General features: G+C 41.3%; 2 protein-coding genes across 5 annotated transcripts in view; one reads left to right on the top strand and one right to left on the bottom strand.

Moving 5' to 3' along the window:
- The window catches only part of gtdc1 (glycosyltransferase-like domain containing 1), a 36,399-nt gene extending 30,691 nt beyond the window's left edge, over window positions 1–5,708 (top strand). For all 4 annotated transcript variants that reach the window (XM_046845881.1, XM_046845883.1, XM_046845885.1 and 1 more), the window contains 5 exons: window positions 180–289; window positions 2,077–2,221; window positions 4,212–4,282; window positions 4,629–4,720; window positions 5,135–5,708. In XM_046845881.1, the coding sequence (XP_046701837.1) occupies window positions 180–289; window positions 2,077–2,221; window positions 4,212–4,282; window positions 4,629–4,720; window positions 5,135–5,218 (502 nt within the window). In that variant the 3' untranslated portion in view covers window positions 5,219–5,708. The remainder of the gene's footprint in view (window positions 1–179; window positions 290–2,076; window positions 2,222–4,211; window positions 4,283–4,628; window positions 4,721–5,134) is intronic.
- A 5,980-nt stretch (window positions 5,709–11,688) lies between these two features.
- The window catches only part of arhgap15 (Rho GTPase activating protein 15), a 33,437-nt gene continuing 27,773 nt past the window's right edge, over window positions 11,689–17,352 (bottom strand). Inside the window, exon 14 of the mRNA XM_046845880.1 lies at window positions 11,689–12,944. Within this exon, the coding sequence (XP_046701836.1) occupies window positions 12,761–12,944 (184 nt within the window). The 3' untranslated portion in view covers window positions 11,689–12,760. The remainder of the gene's footprint in view (window positions 12,945–17,352) is intronic.

Here is a 17,352-nt window from a genome sequence, read left to right on the forward strand (position 1 = left end):
TGATGCTCTGATCCTTTTGTAGAACACTGTGTGTTTGTTGCTATTAATATTCATGGGTTTCTGCAATCTACAGCAAAAGCAGATTTCGATTTCGGTCCTTTCTGGCGTGGACATTGCCGCGTCTTGTTTCAATTCAGAACCGATATTCATATTCGTTTCTTTGTTTTCTGTTTTTGAAGGGAACATGACAAAGACCCTGAGCTGTTTTTCCAGACCTTATTTAAGCTGACAGAGCGAGAACTGCGCTTCGAAGTGTCCGTCCTCGGGGAAACATTCACCCATGTACCAGGTAAATAAACTAGAAATGATGTGGATGTTCCTAGCAGGAGATCTTCCACACTATTCCAACCCATGTAAAGCACATCTTCATGGAGCTGCTTTGGGCACAGGGGTAGTGTCCTGCTGGAACAGATTTGTGCCTCCAAGTTCAAGTGAAAGAAGAATTTAATGCTCCAACATCCAAAGACGTTCGAGAGAATTGTGTGCCTCGAGTTTTATAGTCCCGGCTTATGAAGGAACTGCATCTGGCTGGAGAAAGAGAGCAGGAAAGAAAGAGAGAGAGGAAAAAAATGAAAAAAAAGAAAGAAGAAAAGAAAGAAAGAAAGAAGGGTGAGAATTAATGAGAGAGAAAGAGGTAGGAAAGAAAAAGAAAGAAAGGTGGGAATGAAACAAAGGAGGAAAAGAAAGAAAGAAAGAAAGAAAGAAAGAAAGAAAGAAAGAAAGAAAGAAAGAAAGAAAAGTGGAAAGGTGAGAATTGAATGAAGGAGAAAGAGGTGGGGAGGAATGAACTAAAGACATAAAGAAAAGGTGGGAATGAATAAATGAAAGAAAGAAAGGTGGTAATGGAAGAAAGAAAGATAAAAAGGAGAACAAAAGAAAGGTGGGAATGAATGAAAGAAAGTGTTGGGAACGAAAGAAATAATTATGAATGAATAATAATAAATAATAAACAGGAAGGAAAGACAAAGCTTTTTATTTCTCTCTCTCTCTCTCACACACACACACACACACACACACACACACACACACACACACACACACACACACATCTATGACAACAGTAAAACTGAGGGTTCAGTGCTTTGCTCTAAGCCCAATAGTGGCGGTTTGGTGGTGCTGGGACTTGAACCCCCAACCTTCTGTGTCCTCATAAGTCCACGGCTTCCATCCCATGTAACGTGTATCTCCATGGAGTTGCTTTGTGCACGGGTGCATTGTCATGCTGGAGCATGCTCGGGTCTCCTAGTTCAAGTTAAAAGGAAGATTTAATGCTCCAACATCAGGAGTTTGTCCTTAACAATTGTGTGCCTCCAAGTTTGTGGTAAGAGTTTATGGAGGAACCACATACAAGTCAGATTTTCCAGTACCTTTATCCATGAAGTTTACTTTAATCTTAAATCAAGAACATTGCTTTAAAAAAGTGTTTTGTGTGAAAGTTAATTTTCTACATGGTGTTTATGTTCCCTTGCGCTTCGCCCTTCAGGCTTCATCTGCACTGTAGCTAAAACACTGACTAATTTGTTAAATACGCCATTTTTTCTTTTTCTTTTTTAAAGGTCAGAGATCATCCATTAGTCCTGTACGACTTGTACTCATCCCATTTTCATTGGCAAAACATGCTTCCATTAGCAGATGATTATGCTTTAATGTCTTTTGGACAGACTTGGATATTTATGGTATTTTAGGTAATTCATACACACACACACACACACACACACACACACAGTAGCTTCTTACAGGAATCGCAATCTCTTCGGTCGAGATTTGGAAACTTTTATAGTAGCATAAACAGGGTGGAAAAGCCACCGTAAACGCTCCTCATATCTCCAAATGATGTTTTACGGTTGCTCGGAAGGCAATCATGCTAAAAACTCCCTTAATCCATTTTGATTTCGCTAATAGGATCACTATTGATTATTTTTGCCCTTTCCTCCCGGTTTATACGCGTCCCCCGACGTTATGACTCGCGTCATGCGTTTTTCATTCGAGAAAACAATCTAGTAGCCCGAGCAGAAACTTGGCTCTCTGCGTTAATTACCCGTGCATCTGACGCCCACGTCTCGGACTTCTTCGCAGGGATCTTCGCAGAGGCTAAGGAACGGCTGGCTCGCCACATCCGCCACTGGGGTTTCATGCCCAGTAAGGAGGACTACCTCAGAACGCTGTGCCAAGCAGATGTTGTCGTTTCCACGGCCAAGCACGAGTTCTTTGGCGTGGCCATGTAAGTCTTTTTTTTTTTTTCACTAAAAAATGAAGTGGACCCATTGTAGGACCAGGAACCATCCATAAGCAGCTAATGAAGGGTTTTTGTTGAGCATTTTATGCTTCAAATGTATTATTTTTTTTAGCAGGACCATTCAACAATGTATCTGGTATAAGATGTGTCAGAATCAAAGCAAAATTACAATAGAAAGACGTCTAATAAGACTTGAGTGGTGCGTGATGATGTCATGGTTGGACCCCAAAATTCGGGGCTCAAATGCCTGAAATAATGCATTAAAACTTACTGGTTCTAGGAGGTAGTTCAGTGGTTAAGACATTGGAAGACCACATTCTCAAATCCCAGCACCACCAAGCTGCCACTGTTGGGCCCTTGAGCAAGGCCCTTATCCCTCAACTGCTCAGTTAGAATTTTCTCTGGATAAGGGCATTTGCCCAGTGCCATATAGGTCAATGTGAAATGTTCTGTCTGAGGAACGTTTGAAAACAAAAGTGTGGACGCGGCTCGTTTGCTAACCAAAACGCCATTTTAAAAATATTCCTGTATTAGTGTAGACGTAGCCTCAGGCTGAGTTACATTCCAGAGATCTGATGGAGAATGGTTGAGGATTTGATGGCTCCTCACTTGACTTGTTCTCAGCCCTGAGCAGATGTACATCACTGCTACAGATTTAAAGAATATTAGGAATAGAGGATTTTTACAAAGGGACTGTAAAAGAAAGAATAGAGAGACCAGGCTTTGTGGTGATAACACCCTTAAAGTATAGAAACAAGGAGGACCAAACATTTGTACAGAGTTTATAGTCTTGAGGCTGTGAATTATGGCTGTGAATTATTTTTTTTTTTATCAGACGGTTCTATGAGGTAATATCTATTATTTAGACATTTAAACCTACAATTGCCTAAATTTCGGCAATTTTGTTATTGTTGAGCGCCACGCCCACGTGCAAGGGACTTTCTCTACCCTGCGCTCTGGCCTTGTTATTGTGGAAATTAGCCTAATGTAATTAATTGTCAGCAGACACCCATCCATGCCCGGCGGAAAAACAAAGTCGAGGCCCGCTAAGTAGAGCGTTCGGCTAATGATATTCGAGATGAAAAGCCCGATAAGCATTTGTGTCGCTCGCATATTACCAGCACTGACATGGAGCTTGATCTTAATCAGCTTCGTAAGACTGGAGTCGAGCGCCTACGAGTTTCCACACTCAACCCGGAGAGGAAAACCATGTCTGTCGCGTTCGGTGTTTATATTTAGTTTATTGCTCTGATTACCGTCAAACGTTTCGACGGAAAAAAAGATCGTCGAATCGAGATCGCACCGCATAGGGTGAATTCTAATGAGGTAAAAAAAAAAAGACTAATGGATCGATATTGCGCCGGTGACTTAGAGGAGAAGTGTCTCCTCCTCCACCCTGCTTGTCACGATAAAAAAAAAAAAAGTTTTTCGCCAAGAGTCGTCCTGTCTCTCAGTCAGCGAGCTAATCGGATATTAAAATATGCATGGCTTTAGCATGGGGAATGAGACGGCGATCTGATGGCGAGCCGAGTGATGCATGGACTCGTGAAATATTAACGCCCATTCTACAAAATATTTAAACAGACGGTCATTTTCCGGCTGGCAGCTAATCGGGGACGGGTTCGGATGAGGCGAGTCGGCCGGGAGCCGAGTTCGCCCCAGATTTAACTATTCACTGAGGATTTGGCCGTTTTTGACACGGACCAGCACGAATTCCTTTAAAAGGCCGTGCTCAAAACGTCGCTCAAACACATCCACGAAAGAGGGAGGAGCTCTCCTTATGCACTACCTCTTCTTGCTCAATAGGGGTCAGAATTCGGAATTCCATAGAGCCTTTTTTAAAATTAGTGACCATTTTAATAAAACAGACCTGCCGTACACATCGACTCCTTGTTTATGGTGTTCAGCATATTTTTTAATACATTTATATCTAATCAGTACATCAAGGAGTAAATGAACATGTTTTTTTTTCCAGGTTGGAAGCGGTACATTGCGGTTGCTACCCGCTGTGTCCAAAGGCTCTCGTCTACCCGGAAATATTCCCTGGTAGGATTTCCTTTCTTTCTTTCTTTTTCTTTACTGTGCCAGTTGAATAATTTGACATGGGAGCAGAATGACGTAGCCTTTCATACACCACAAAAATACTAATCGTCATCGACAAAAGCTGTAATTTATTCTATCTGTAAAACCGAAACGGACATTTTTTGGAGTTCGTTATATAAATAAAAAAAGACAAGTTGAATAATGTAAAACATAACGCAGTGTGGAGTCGAGTGCATTTTTAATGCTGGAACTTGCCTGATTTCTGACTCATTCTTTGATTTTTTTATTTTGTATTATTATTATAAAAATTTAATTCTCTTTTTTTTTTTTTTTTAATTCAAAAATGTAGGTTCGTATCTCTACTCAACACCTGAGCAACTTTTCAAGAAACTCCAGAGTTTCTGTAAGCATCCACATTTAGCGAGACAGCACGATATTCAGGTAGGTCCAAATGTCCTGTTCACTGTATTGCCAAAAGTATTGGGACACCTGACTTTCCCAGCTACTTCCCCAAACCACAAATTTAGAGCCACACAATTGTGAACTAGGAAACCAAAACCCGTTCATGACAGCATGACCGTGCACAAAGCCAGCTCAATGAAGAAAGTTTAAACGAGTTGGAGTGGAGATGTTCTACTAGATTTTGTGGACAAACAAAAATCTCCACAAAATCTAGTAGAACATCTTCCAGAAGATTCCTTGTCATAACAGGAAAATGTGGATTAAATGAAGAACGTAAAACATACCGATCTTATGCTCAGGTGTCCACAAACTTTTGACTCTATAGTGTGTATGTTTGATCACATTAAGTATTTCTGTTTGGAATTTTGATCATTTCCTGGTCCTCTGTTTTAGGTGAACACCAGAAGGTTCTCCTGGGAAGCTTTGGGGCAGGAGTACAGATCTCTGTTGACAGCAGGCCTCAGTAACACGTCATGACAGATGTGCACATTTTCAAGTACAATATGAACATCAGTCAGGACGAGGTTCTTGTTTTAAAAGAAATAACTACGAAAAAGACGATTTTAGGTGCGTTTTATACACACGATCTTTGGGTTCGACCGAGATTTTCACTAAAACTGTTTTCATCCGATTTCATTTTACTACGTTGTTAAACTCAATCCTGTCTGTTATGTGAGACTTCACAGGTAAGTAGCAAAAAAATGGCAAATAAAAACAGTAGAAAAGGAGCACAAAACTATGCAGACACCCTTCATGAACCTTCATGTCCTACAGGCAGCTAAAATAAAGTGTTACTCATGACTCTCATAGCTGCCACAGCCACAGACCTGCCTCGGCCTCACCACCTCTCCACTAAAACAACACGGACCTCGACGCCGAGCGCTTTTATATGCATACTTTTAAGGCAGAGGAGGAGAAGGGAAAAAAAAAAAAAAGAAGTAAGAAAATAAACAACCTAGAAAACCTGCGACCGCCGTCCGTGTTTTCCGCTTAGGCGGTGCCACCTCACATTTCGGGTTCAGCTCCATTTTTATCCCTTTTTTTCTCCTGGAACATTGCTGGAATCTTCGCTTCCCACTCGGGCTGAGTGGCGGCCAAAGTTGTGGCTTGAAGCTCTTGTGGGCTCCACCTGGGGGTTGCCAGGTTGTGACAGAGTCCCTCGAGGCTCAGAAAAGGTTAATGGGAGGCTTTCGCTGCGCTGCGGTGGCGTCTAAATATACCGCGGTGTTTCGCGTTCGGAAATGTACCGCCGTGTAATTAAGGGGCCTCAAGAACGAGGTATCTATAAGCGGTCGAGGAATATAAAGGGGAAAGATGAAATAAACTTCCTTCTAAGATTGTTTGCGTGTCAGCGCTTCACCAGGACGAGTGCTTGGACCCTTCGAACGCCGCTTTTTAATCTGCGGGGCAGAACGATTGCAATATATTTGATTCAGGTGCAGCAGATGTACGATTGGAATTAAGGGAAAGAAATGTAATCAGGTTGTGATATAACCTTTATTTCCCGCGAGCAAAATTAAGCCCATCGCTCTTGTTTTTGGCACGCTCACTGACTCACCTCTGGCTGAAAAATGCTCCCTAATATCTTTTATCAACATTTCTAACGTGCCACGTCGATTTTCCTTCATCGGAAAGACGAGGAGACGTTAACAGTTCGCCGCATGTGTTATTTCAAGGACGTTTCCACTCGTGAAAGCGTCTATAATGGTCAAAGTATCATAACGTGCAGGATATTAGTACAAAAGAGAGAAACGGCTTTGCCAATTCTCACGTTTCTGTTAGCCGAAAGCCGACACCACGTCTTGCCGTGGTGCGTTAGGCTCGGAGACGGATCGTTTTGACCTCTGAGTGCCGTGACCGACCCGCTGTCGTTCGATGATCCTCTCCTGCAGCGTCAGACGAGTCTGCCCGACACGAGGTCAGGACCTAACGACGCCGTAAAGCTTATTGCTGTTTCGCCACTTACGAAATGTCGCCCCACATATAAAAGCTTAAATGCAGTAAGCCCTTTTTTTTTTTTTAATCTGTGATCCTGCTTCACGCTGACTGTATCTGAGCCCATGTCCACACTAATATGCATATTTTTCTCTCCGCTTTTTCAATCCGTCCACACCGAGACGGCGCTTAGAGAAACGTGAAAACATCGACAAGGTGAAAACAGAGGCTTTCAATAAACGACGACTGATTTTTTGGTGTTGCCGCGACGTTTCCCGGAAAGTAAACAAACGCATAATTATTATAAATACTAGGGAATCTTTCACACTCGTTCATGATCTGATTAAACAATTCAGTACTTGGGCAGATTGTGTGATTTGTGTAGTAATTTTACAGCAGCAAAACTAAATAAAGGATCAAACACACAGGTGGCAGAAACAAAAGAGTGGTCTCGTCCAGTCCCTTTTTCACCCACTCCCCTTAAACTCTGCCAGTTTAATCCTTTACCCACCTCACAGATTCTCCGTCTTAAGAGAAAATTCCTGGCTTGTGGTTAAAAATTAATTTGTTTTGTTTTTTATCTCCTACATTGCATTTCACCTTTTGGATAAAGGGGTTTAATTTGAACCTTCCTCCAGCTGAGGTTTATGCTCTCAGTCTCTAATGATGTTGACTACAGTATAAAAAAAAAACGGACTGCGAAAGCTGCCCCTGAGTTGCGCAGCAAGGTGTTGATTGTTGGTAGGAGGAGGTTTTGGGGGTGGTGTGTGTGTGTGTGTGTTTTGAATGGATTATCAACGAGAAACAGTGGCATTCATTTCACGCCCCAGCAGTGATCCTGCGTCTGTTTGGCTGTTGTTCTAAACCTGGAGGAGAAAAATTAAAGAAAGCAAAATCGGTGAATTTAGAGTATGTGCGTGTTTGTCTGAAATGAAAAGAGTATCGAGGTTAGGTTGTGCATGAAATAGGAATTTTGATTAGCAGTAATCTTTTTTTGTTGTTGTTGTTGGTTTTTCTGCAAATCCAAAGGCCAGGATGTTGGTTTTGGTGTTAGATTTTCCAGTCATTTTATTAAGAAGAATAAAGTTGACTTTATTTGCTTTCAGGCTTTTAGTTTTTGGTGACTTGGTAAAAGATGCCTTTGAGATTCTGGTCCATTAATGAATTCCTGCAGATTCATCAGTTAATGCAGTGATTTTCCAGTTCCACCTTGTCCTGAAGGTGCTCTGATCAGGGCCATTTTAGTCATATGTCATATTAATCTAATCAGTTCATTGAATCGGAAAACACCAGTCTGAACTGATGACCATGGGTCTGTCGACACCAAATGTTGTATGCTGCATGAGAAATCAGGGTTCACCAGCCCCAGATGATTGCTGGACTTCTGATTGGAAGAGCATGACCTCACTTCCTTTATAAATGAGATACTTTTAAATTACTCTTGATAAATGTTAACGAATGATTTCCCTCGCCAGCTGAGGTTTGCTTTGTAGATTCGGGTACTTGGGCTTGTGACGGGACGTCATGAACAATCCGTTAATTTTCTACTGGATGCGCATGAGCAAAGCAGGAAACTGAATCAAGTGATTCGTTCAATCTTTTGTCACGTGACTCCTATAAAAGCAAAGCAGTGCATTAGATAGGAAACAGGATTGAGTAGTTAATCTCATGACGACTCTGGTCTTTTGTCACGTGACTCTCATATGCGATATGAAGGTGATTCGAGGAACCGAATGAGCTCCCAAAAAAAGAAATTTTAGTTTTGTTTACAGATTCAAAGAATCAAGTTACTAAAATGATCTGGAATTTCCATCACCACTTGGCTGACAGGAATGGACCTTGATGTGTTCTTACGCTGCTGGTTTCTTATCCACCTTAAGGTTTTAAATGCTTTTCTGCTCACGATGGACGTAAAGAGGTGCTATTGGGGTCATCAAGCCAATGGTGCACCGACTGTTCTTGTGGACAAGGTGTTGGTTTACACCAATCTGATGCTTTTCTAATGTGAAATGAATTGTATTGTAAACTGTATAAAATAAGATTCACAAAGGTTAATCCGAATACTTTTTTGATTCCGTTGGTTTGCAGTTGCTCGCATTTAAACTAAAGATTAAAGTAAAATAAAGATTTCAAGAAATATACATAAATTATATATGAAGTGAAATGAAATCTGTAGCCGCTTTGGTAAAAAAAAAAAAGGTTTCTACACTGATTTTTAACGAGTTTAAGGTCCGATTTAAGTGTAATTACCTGCTAAGTAACACAACAACATTCTGATGTGGAAAAATAGAGATGACAGTCTCACACACAGGTGGCAGGAAGAAACACATTTCAAGACCGCGACAACGGCCTTTCCACCCACTATGCTACTCCCACTTGTTTTTTTTGTTTTCCACACAATGTCTGTATAAACCCTAGAGACTGGTGTGGTTGTGAAAATCCCAGGAGATCAGCAGTTTGTAAAATACTCAGAGAGTAACACCCCTGCTGAAGTCACCGAGATCATGACTTCCTGATGCGTTTACGTTTACACTTCTGGCATATGGCAGACGTTCTTATCCAAAACGACGTACAACTCAGCAGTTGAGTGTTAACGGCCTCCAAAACTGCCCAGGTGGAAAAGTCAGCGATTCAGGAGAGAAAAATAAACCAATGATGAATCCTTTTGTATTGTGTGAGGAGGAGAAGCACCTTTACACACGCTGCTGTTCTCTTCTACTCGATACATTTCACTTCATCTACATGTAGGGCTTTTAGAAGAACATTAACTGCTGCTTAGAACCAAGTTCTAATCGATCAGCTATGTACTGTGGGATATTTAATATAAACAGACCATACACACAGAAGCACTGCAGGGTTTCCCCAGGGACTTTAAAAGTCCAAATTAAAATTTTTGGCCTAAAGTCTGAAATTCACTGTTTTGGCTCTTAAATCACTTTAAACCGCTCGTAATTTTTCCGTCGTCCATGTAACGCTACTCGTGATGCTTATTGAAATGCTCCTGCAGCACTTTAAAATGGTTTTGTCCAAATGAGAGCAATGAGCTTTTTTTTTTGACAAATCTCTCGGATTGTACCACAGACGGAAAAGGGATTTCCGTTTTCAGCGATGGGGAAGTGCAAGTTTGGAGATACTTAGCTTAAACAAAAAATATATATAGTGAAGCCCGTTTGCTAACAACGTATGTGTGTGTTTTGGATGATGTAATATAGATCTTAGATTTCATTCTTAATGATTCTTAAATTTGACTTGCAAAAACCCTGTATTGGGGCTTTTGACGCCACTTGCAGACCCGAACCTTTTCCAGCACAATGACCTGAAGTACGACGTGCTGCAGCGTGACACAATCGGCTGCATGAGGTGTCGATCAGAAGACTTGCAGATGTCTGAAACGTAGTGATCGTGTTGGACCAGATCACAAATCCTGTAGTGCACATTTGTATTCGCAAGTAGTTAAAACCGAATGCTAACCATGCCAGTGTTTCCTAATGTAAAAACAAGGCCGAGGCAGAGCGCTGTCCTTGTGTGACACAGTCATATGCTATCAATATGCTGCCATGTTCTCTTGGAATATGCTCCCACTTTTTAATAGGGCCTGGTGGTTAGAACATGGCAAGCAGTTCACAAGGACACAGCATTGTTATGCTTTCATTTACTTTTTTGCGTCTTTTTCTTCTCATTCTTTTTTTTTTCTTTTCAGTCCTACAAAGACACCCATTTCCATGAAGCCCTGCCAAGAGGGATGGGGAAAACAAAAGTGTGTGTTGAGTGCGAGGGGGTGGGGGTGGTGGGTTCTCCAGAGCACAGCGGTCTCCGGTTAGAACATGAAATCGTTAGACGCGGAGCGTCTTGGCTCGCTTTGGGAAAAAAACACGCAAGCCCGCAGTCTCCATCTCGTCCTGAAAAGTCTGCATGGCGTCGGCTGGGCTTTCACACGAGGTCCTGACGTTTACACCGCGATTCGTGATCCGTTCTCTGCTCGCAAAACTTTATGGTGTATCCGTTTTTTTGCCTGCTGGTTCGCAGGTCGGTGTTATTTTTGGACAGAAATGAGACTCGTCCAGCCAATAAGACATAAGTGTTTAAACAGTATGGATGGGTTTTTATAGCCTTCTCTTAACACTACATTTGGAAACGGGAGAATTTGCATATTCGAATGTGACATATGTACTAATATTCCAAATGCAAATTTGTGAGAAACCAGAACATCCTACAGTGTGTGTGTATGGGATCAGCAGGAGCACCACCATTTCACCATTATGTTTTAAAACTTATTCGTTTTCTTTGACTGGAACCACGAAATCGTTACACATCCAGTAGAAGCACACCAGCCTTGTTTTCGTTTGACTTGTGGTGAACAGCGGACGTCCTCATGGCCTGACCATGCTCATTCCAGATCGTGAGATAACTGGCAATGCCAGGAAGGTATCCTCATGCATTCAGATCATTTCTCCTTCTCATTTCCAGAATGTTTTTTGTTTAAAATTTGTTTTTTTTGCAAAACGTGCAAGCTCGCATATCTGCCCACCACCATTTCACCCCCTTTGCTTCATCTTTACTCGACTCGGTGCCAAAAAACGAAGTGTCTGATTTAGAGCACTGGCTCTCCACGTAATTACAGACTCCGTCTTATCTCTGGGATGGGATAAAAAAAAAAATGCATTCATGAAGAGTGTCTCAGCGCCGGCTTGCGGGGAGCGAATAAAAAAGAAGCAGCCGTTGGGGAATTGTAGAGGACTTTTGGCAGTTTGATTAGAAACCGATGCAATTGCGGCGTTCGCATGTTCGGAACATCGCTGGAACTGTTTTCACCGCAGCGTTCCGACTCGGAGGCTGTATATAGCCGGCTTGTGGGGTTTTTAACTCGCCTGACCAATATATGATTTCCAACCTCTAGCAAACCCATGTAATCCAAAAAAAAAAAAAAGTAATGCGTGTTATGGATATATAAATTGCGCCTAGCTTGCATTGTTTACCTTGAACCTGAAAAAAATAATCATAAAAGACACAGGGAAAAAAGAAAAGGTTTTATTTACAAGAGTCCACAAGTTGTTATGACACAGTTGTGATGAGGAATGGCTGAACTTCTTTTGTCTGACCAAAGCACAAATAGTTTTGAGCTTCCCAAAAGAACATTAATATATTTTAGGATGCTATGTTATATGATTAGCCTATACCACCATATCGACCCCCTGACAATAAATTTCGTGTAAATTCCCACCCAGCTAGAAACCAGTAAAGTTTGGGAAAACACTTCCCTCCAAGAAATATCAACCTGGATAATCATTTCAAACTCCTGCTCCTGTTGCATCACGTGGAAAAGAGCTGTTTACCTTCTTCTAAATACATCAACACTCAGTCGCATACGATTGGCTCGTTTCTTTGTGGTTCACAGTTTGGGTGCAGATGGTATTCCATCTCTTCTACCCAGAAAGCTAAATTTCACTCTTTGGAATAAACACTTTGCAATAAAGATCGCCTACCAATTGGATTCGGGAAAATTATAATCTTCTTGTTTTAAAAAATAAAAGAGCACAAATAGAACAGAAATAAGCCTGATGAATAATAGTAGCAGTGTTTGAGAGAACACAGAATAAAAAAAAAGAGTGTAAAAAGGACGATGACCTCTGAACGACCTTGAGGTAAAACAAAAAACCCAAAAGAAATTCCCTTCTTTGATAGCTGTTCAAGAGGCCAGAAATCTACACACAGTCCTCCTAATGTTGTTGTTGTTGTTGTTTAGATCTACAAAATAGTATAGATCATTTAATAAAAGACTCTGGGTCTGTTCAGTCACATGGTACTGAATTGGCTGGAGTCGAGCACGTCACATGGTTTTATTTATTTACTTTTTATATAGAATGTTCTGAACTCACAACCGCAGAATTTATTTACATTGTGCGATTTCTGTGTAACCTCAAAGACGCGAAAAAAAAAAAAAGAACGCAAGCAAACCCAGAATCTCGAGGATGTTTGCTCAGTCCAGCAAGGTTTTTTTTTTTCCCCATCTTTATTTTGTCACTTCCTTTTAATGTGTAAAAAATAAAAAAATAAAAGAACGTGCATTTTATATTTAAGCACTTGTTACTTAGATTCTGGTCCGAAGATCTCTACACATTCAGTGAGCATGAGTTCCACAATCTGGTTCTGGTACACCATGTTGACAGTCATGTTCCCCGTGTCCAGCTCGGGCCACAAGAGGGTCGGACCGAAAACAATGCTGATTCCTTGACTCGACATGAGGTTCTGCCTCGACTTCGTCAAAACCCTGCCAAGAGAAAAATCAATAGAATGGGACATTTAATCACTGTGTTAGTATTGATGGAGCTGTCCAGCCATACATTTACAGTATAGACCCGTTAAACAAAAAGGTTCATCTGGGGTATCTAAGATGGCTGTAGGGCAAAGTTTATCTGAGGACTCAGGTTTAGTCTTTTGGAGGCATAAACAGTGGTATTATGGATGATTCCTGAGCTGAGGTTTGGCTGGAACACACAAACAATGGCTCCTGGGGTACCAGGATGATTCGGAACAGAGCATTCGTGATGGGGTTTGGAAAAAGAGGGCGGGACTGTGGCTGAAGGCTTTGCTCCAAGTTGTCAATGAGATCATGACTAGGAGCTCTGAGGTAAACCGGGGGCTTTAACATTCGGAAGAAAATGCATCCTGCGGCCTTTCAGGGGCGAATGTTTTGCTCAGGATGATCGTGTGAGCGGTCCTAAGAAACGGTCTGTCCGTAGACGTTATGTCTGTTCGAACACGTTCGCTCTTCTATATCCAGTTGACGCTCTTGAAATGATGAGAGAGACGAGTAATGAAACGGCTGTTCGTGACCTGATTCCTGCACTATAGAGACCCATTTAACCGGAGCAACACAACCTAAAAGGGCAGCCTGAGCACTTCCAATAATTCCCCTCTTTTAATGCGTATAATTAACCTCGGCCATTTCGTTTCCCTTGTACATCATAGCCAGACGCTCGTCCTGCCACCAGCATTTTAACCTAATTAGCACAGTGTGATGTAAGGATCTTGGCTGCCATTGCTAATGGCTCGCTAATGATCTTAAAGAGGGAAAGACTTCATTTCCGAAGTGATTTTTTAAAAGGTTTAATATGTAGCATTTTTTTTTTCTTTCCTCCTCTCTTCCTAATCCTGTAGTATTTTATTTCTGTAATTACTTCATTATGTTATCCCTGTACCATCATTGTCTCTCTTCACAATTTGCATTCATTGTCACTGAATTCAATTAAATGCAGTGACCAAGTTTTTATTCTTAATTACTCTGTAATTGTTTATTGTAAGAGGAAAACCACACCTACAAGTTGTATATAATGAATGGACGCTACTATACGAATCTATTTAAATATGTAATTTCAAGTGAGTCGTTTACATGGTATATATTAGCTTATAGCAGATTGCCCTCATTAGACTCTTTCAATCGAGTGAAGCTTGGACCAGTAGACCGGCGGGCGGGTGGGTGGGGGGTTATGGGGGGAGCTTTTGTGACTGCGCTCGATCGAATCAGACAAATCATAGATACCCGGCATGAAAGGCAACAAGCACTACTCAAGATGCCAATGGTTATTAATTAGCATCTTGTTTGTGAACAGTGCTTGACATGAAATGGAGGACGGCACACAATTGCCCCCTGTCCTCCCCAACCCCCCCTGCCTAGGAAGCTCTTGCTAATTGGGTCAGCCTTGTTCAGTCCTTAAGGACGAGACAAATAATAAATTAGGGGCGGAATGGGGCGCAGGAGAGGAGGCATCACTCCAAGCTTTAAATTATGTCATTAGTAGAATATGGCTTTAACTGCAAACAGACCAGACAGTATCACTGGGTAGACTCGTCTGGCATATGATTTTTTTTTTGTTTTGGTCTAATGAGAAATTCGCTCGATTTTTACTCTGGGATTTAAAGAACCTGTTGTCGCTTTAATACAAACCGTGCAAATGTTGGGTAATCATTTCTGATTCCAAAAAATGAATTCTTTGATGTTGATTCTTTAAGGTGTTAGAAAGACTCCTTTGAGATTTAGTTTAGTTGACGCCCATCTCCAGAGCCACTTCTAATTATCTCATTGATAATTAGCTGAGCAATTGAGGGTAAATGTTCTTGCTCAATAGTTTTTATCAAGGGCTCAGGAGTGACTCGGTGTTGCTGGGATTTGAACTCATGACTCTTTCCAATCCAAAGTCAAATTTCTCTGGATTCTAACTTGAAATAATACTTAGTTATATTTGTGGGTGGAGGTGGCTTGTGATTATGGCACATTATTATGCTTGGAGTAGACATTATGTATATATGTATTTATATAGTAGCTCAATACTCGTCACGTTATAAAAAAAAAAACATAGGCACGTGGTAAAACGGATGCATGAAGAGTCTCATGTTAGCTGGAGAACAGTGCCATAGAGTGTCCATGTGCTTTCTGTGCATTTTAAGACTATACCATTAATAAGCAGTCAAGAAAAATGATTGAGTTGAAGTGGAGATAAAATCAGTAAAATATGACTCCAGTAAAAGTGTCCCTTTAAACTTAGAAAACTATGTTTTCAAATGTACTTAAGTACGATGATTTATTATGACTATAATGTTCCTATTATCATTTTTGCTTAATCAAATCAAAAGACTCTGTAACTCTTAACACACTCACTCATTAATATCATTCTATTAATAGATCAAACACTGATATTTATTCAAATGATCATGAGCCCAAAACCTTCTGCAAAAAAAAAAAAATCACACAAATCGCAGCCACGTGTGTTGTGTTGAGTTCGAGTCTGGAGTTTGTTCACCATTTATTCCTCTTTAAATGTTCTGCTTGATGTTTAACTGATGCTGAACTGTTTTATCCACGCATAAAAAACAAGAACGACTGATTTTGCCAAATGTAGTCTCCCTGAACGGGAAAAACATCAGTGTAGTACATTTCCTTCATTACTGTCCACCACTGCTCCTTATACTCTATAGTACTGCATTAAAGAACTTGTACGATGTACAAGTAGTACCGACGACATGACATTAAAATGACATTGGTACAAAGCGTGAGTGGTATTAAGGTTCCCAGTGTGTTCCAAGAACAAATTCCCAACACTATTCCAGCACCAGCACCTGTTTGACCTTGTTGTTTCAGTCTATTCGTTCCTCCTGATCTTCAGCAAAAATCATCATTCATCAAACCAGGTCATGTGTTCTCAATCTTCAACCGTCCGATTTAGCGGAGCTCCTTGTAGCGTCAGATTCATGAAAACAGAATCCGGTGTGGATCAGCGTGAGATGCTTTTCAGTACACCGCAGCTTTAAAGAGTGGCTATTTCTGTTACCTCGTCCTTCTCGTAAGCATGGACTAATCTGGCCGTTGTATTCTGACCTCTTTCATTGACGATGCATTGGTTTTTTCCGTAGAACCGAATGTTTTCGAGTTTCTAAAATTCTGCAACTGGCCCATCTGGAGGCAACAACCGTGCCATGATCAAAGTTGCTGTGAACAATAACCGAAGCGCTTTTGTCAGCAGGGTGTACAGGTGCTCCTAATAAAGTGGCCAGTGTGTGTATATACGCTTTTTTTTTTTCTTCAAGATGTGACCTTGATTGCAATAGAAAGCACGGGTTTCTGTAACGAGGTTCAGTTAAACACTACTCCAAGAAGCGTCCTGAATTCACTGACCTGTTGTATGATTTCAGCTCTTGGATTGGTGGATTTGACGTATGTGACCCTGGTGAACTCGATCACTTGTGCGAAAAAGGCCATGCTCCTTTGGGAGAGGTTTAAGGCAGGGAAGGCTCATTAATCTGAGATGATGAGACCCTCCTGTAGGTGGTGGTAAGTATTTAGAAGGGTAAAGAGGGATGGAACACCCCTTCTGGGAGATGGAGACGAGCCATATGGCCTAGTGATTTTATTATTTTTTTATCCAATATTCTTTCTGGCTTTATTTAGTATCGTTTCAGTGCACATTTCCTTCTGTTTAGTTCAAAATGCTGTGTAATGGACTCTTCTGGAGAAGTTTGTTCCAAACAAGGATGTCTCATCACATGTATCCTCGAACAAATGTTGTTATTTTTCGAGCTATTCATTTGCATAACAACATTCCTTCTTCGTTTGAAATATCAAACCCAGATGATTTTTTTTTTTGTGCTGATCAGCTCGTTCTGGTCACGGAGGTCGATCCAGGTTTGTTTGGGACAAAAAGGAACCTTGAGTTACCAACCGAAAGAAAAAAAAACCTACCATCTTTTAAATCACTTGCGGCAAATGGGAAATATGAGCGGCGGTGACAAAAACACCCACAAGAAGAGACGTAAATAGCATGGCTGAGCGAATGCGAGCTGGAGAGAGCCGGTTGCCTTGACCACATCATCACAATGCGAATACACAACTGCTTTATTGAACACAGGCCCCAATGGGCCAGAGGAAAACGGGAACATTGGTTCCACACGGGCATACCACGCGCCCACAACAAAGGCGCTCGACTTCACAAGGCTCTCCGCCACTCCTCGAACGAGCCGAGCCAAGAGAAAATGTAGCCCACAACACAGGCATTGCTGCGAGCGATTCTGGGTCACACTTAGCTGCTGCATACCTGTTCTGCTGTTTAAAGGAATTTTTTTCTCCAAAGTCCAATATGATAAACAACGAAGGAGCAAATGGATGATGATGAGAAGCAGTTTGG

Source organism: Silurus meridionalis, chromosome 3, assembly GCF_014805685.1.
Source record: "Silurus meridionalis isolate SWU-2019-XX chromosome 3, ASM1480568v1, whole genome shotgun sequence".
Lineage (NCBI taxonomy): Eukaryota > Metazoa > Chordata > Actinopteri > Siluriformes > Siluridae > Silurus > Silurus meridionalis.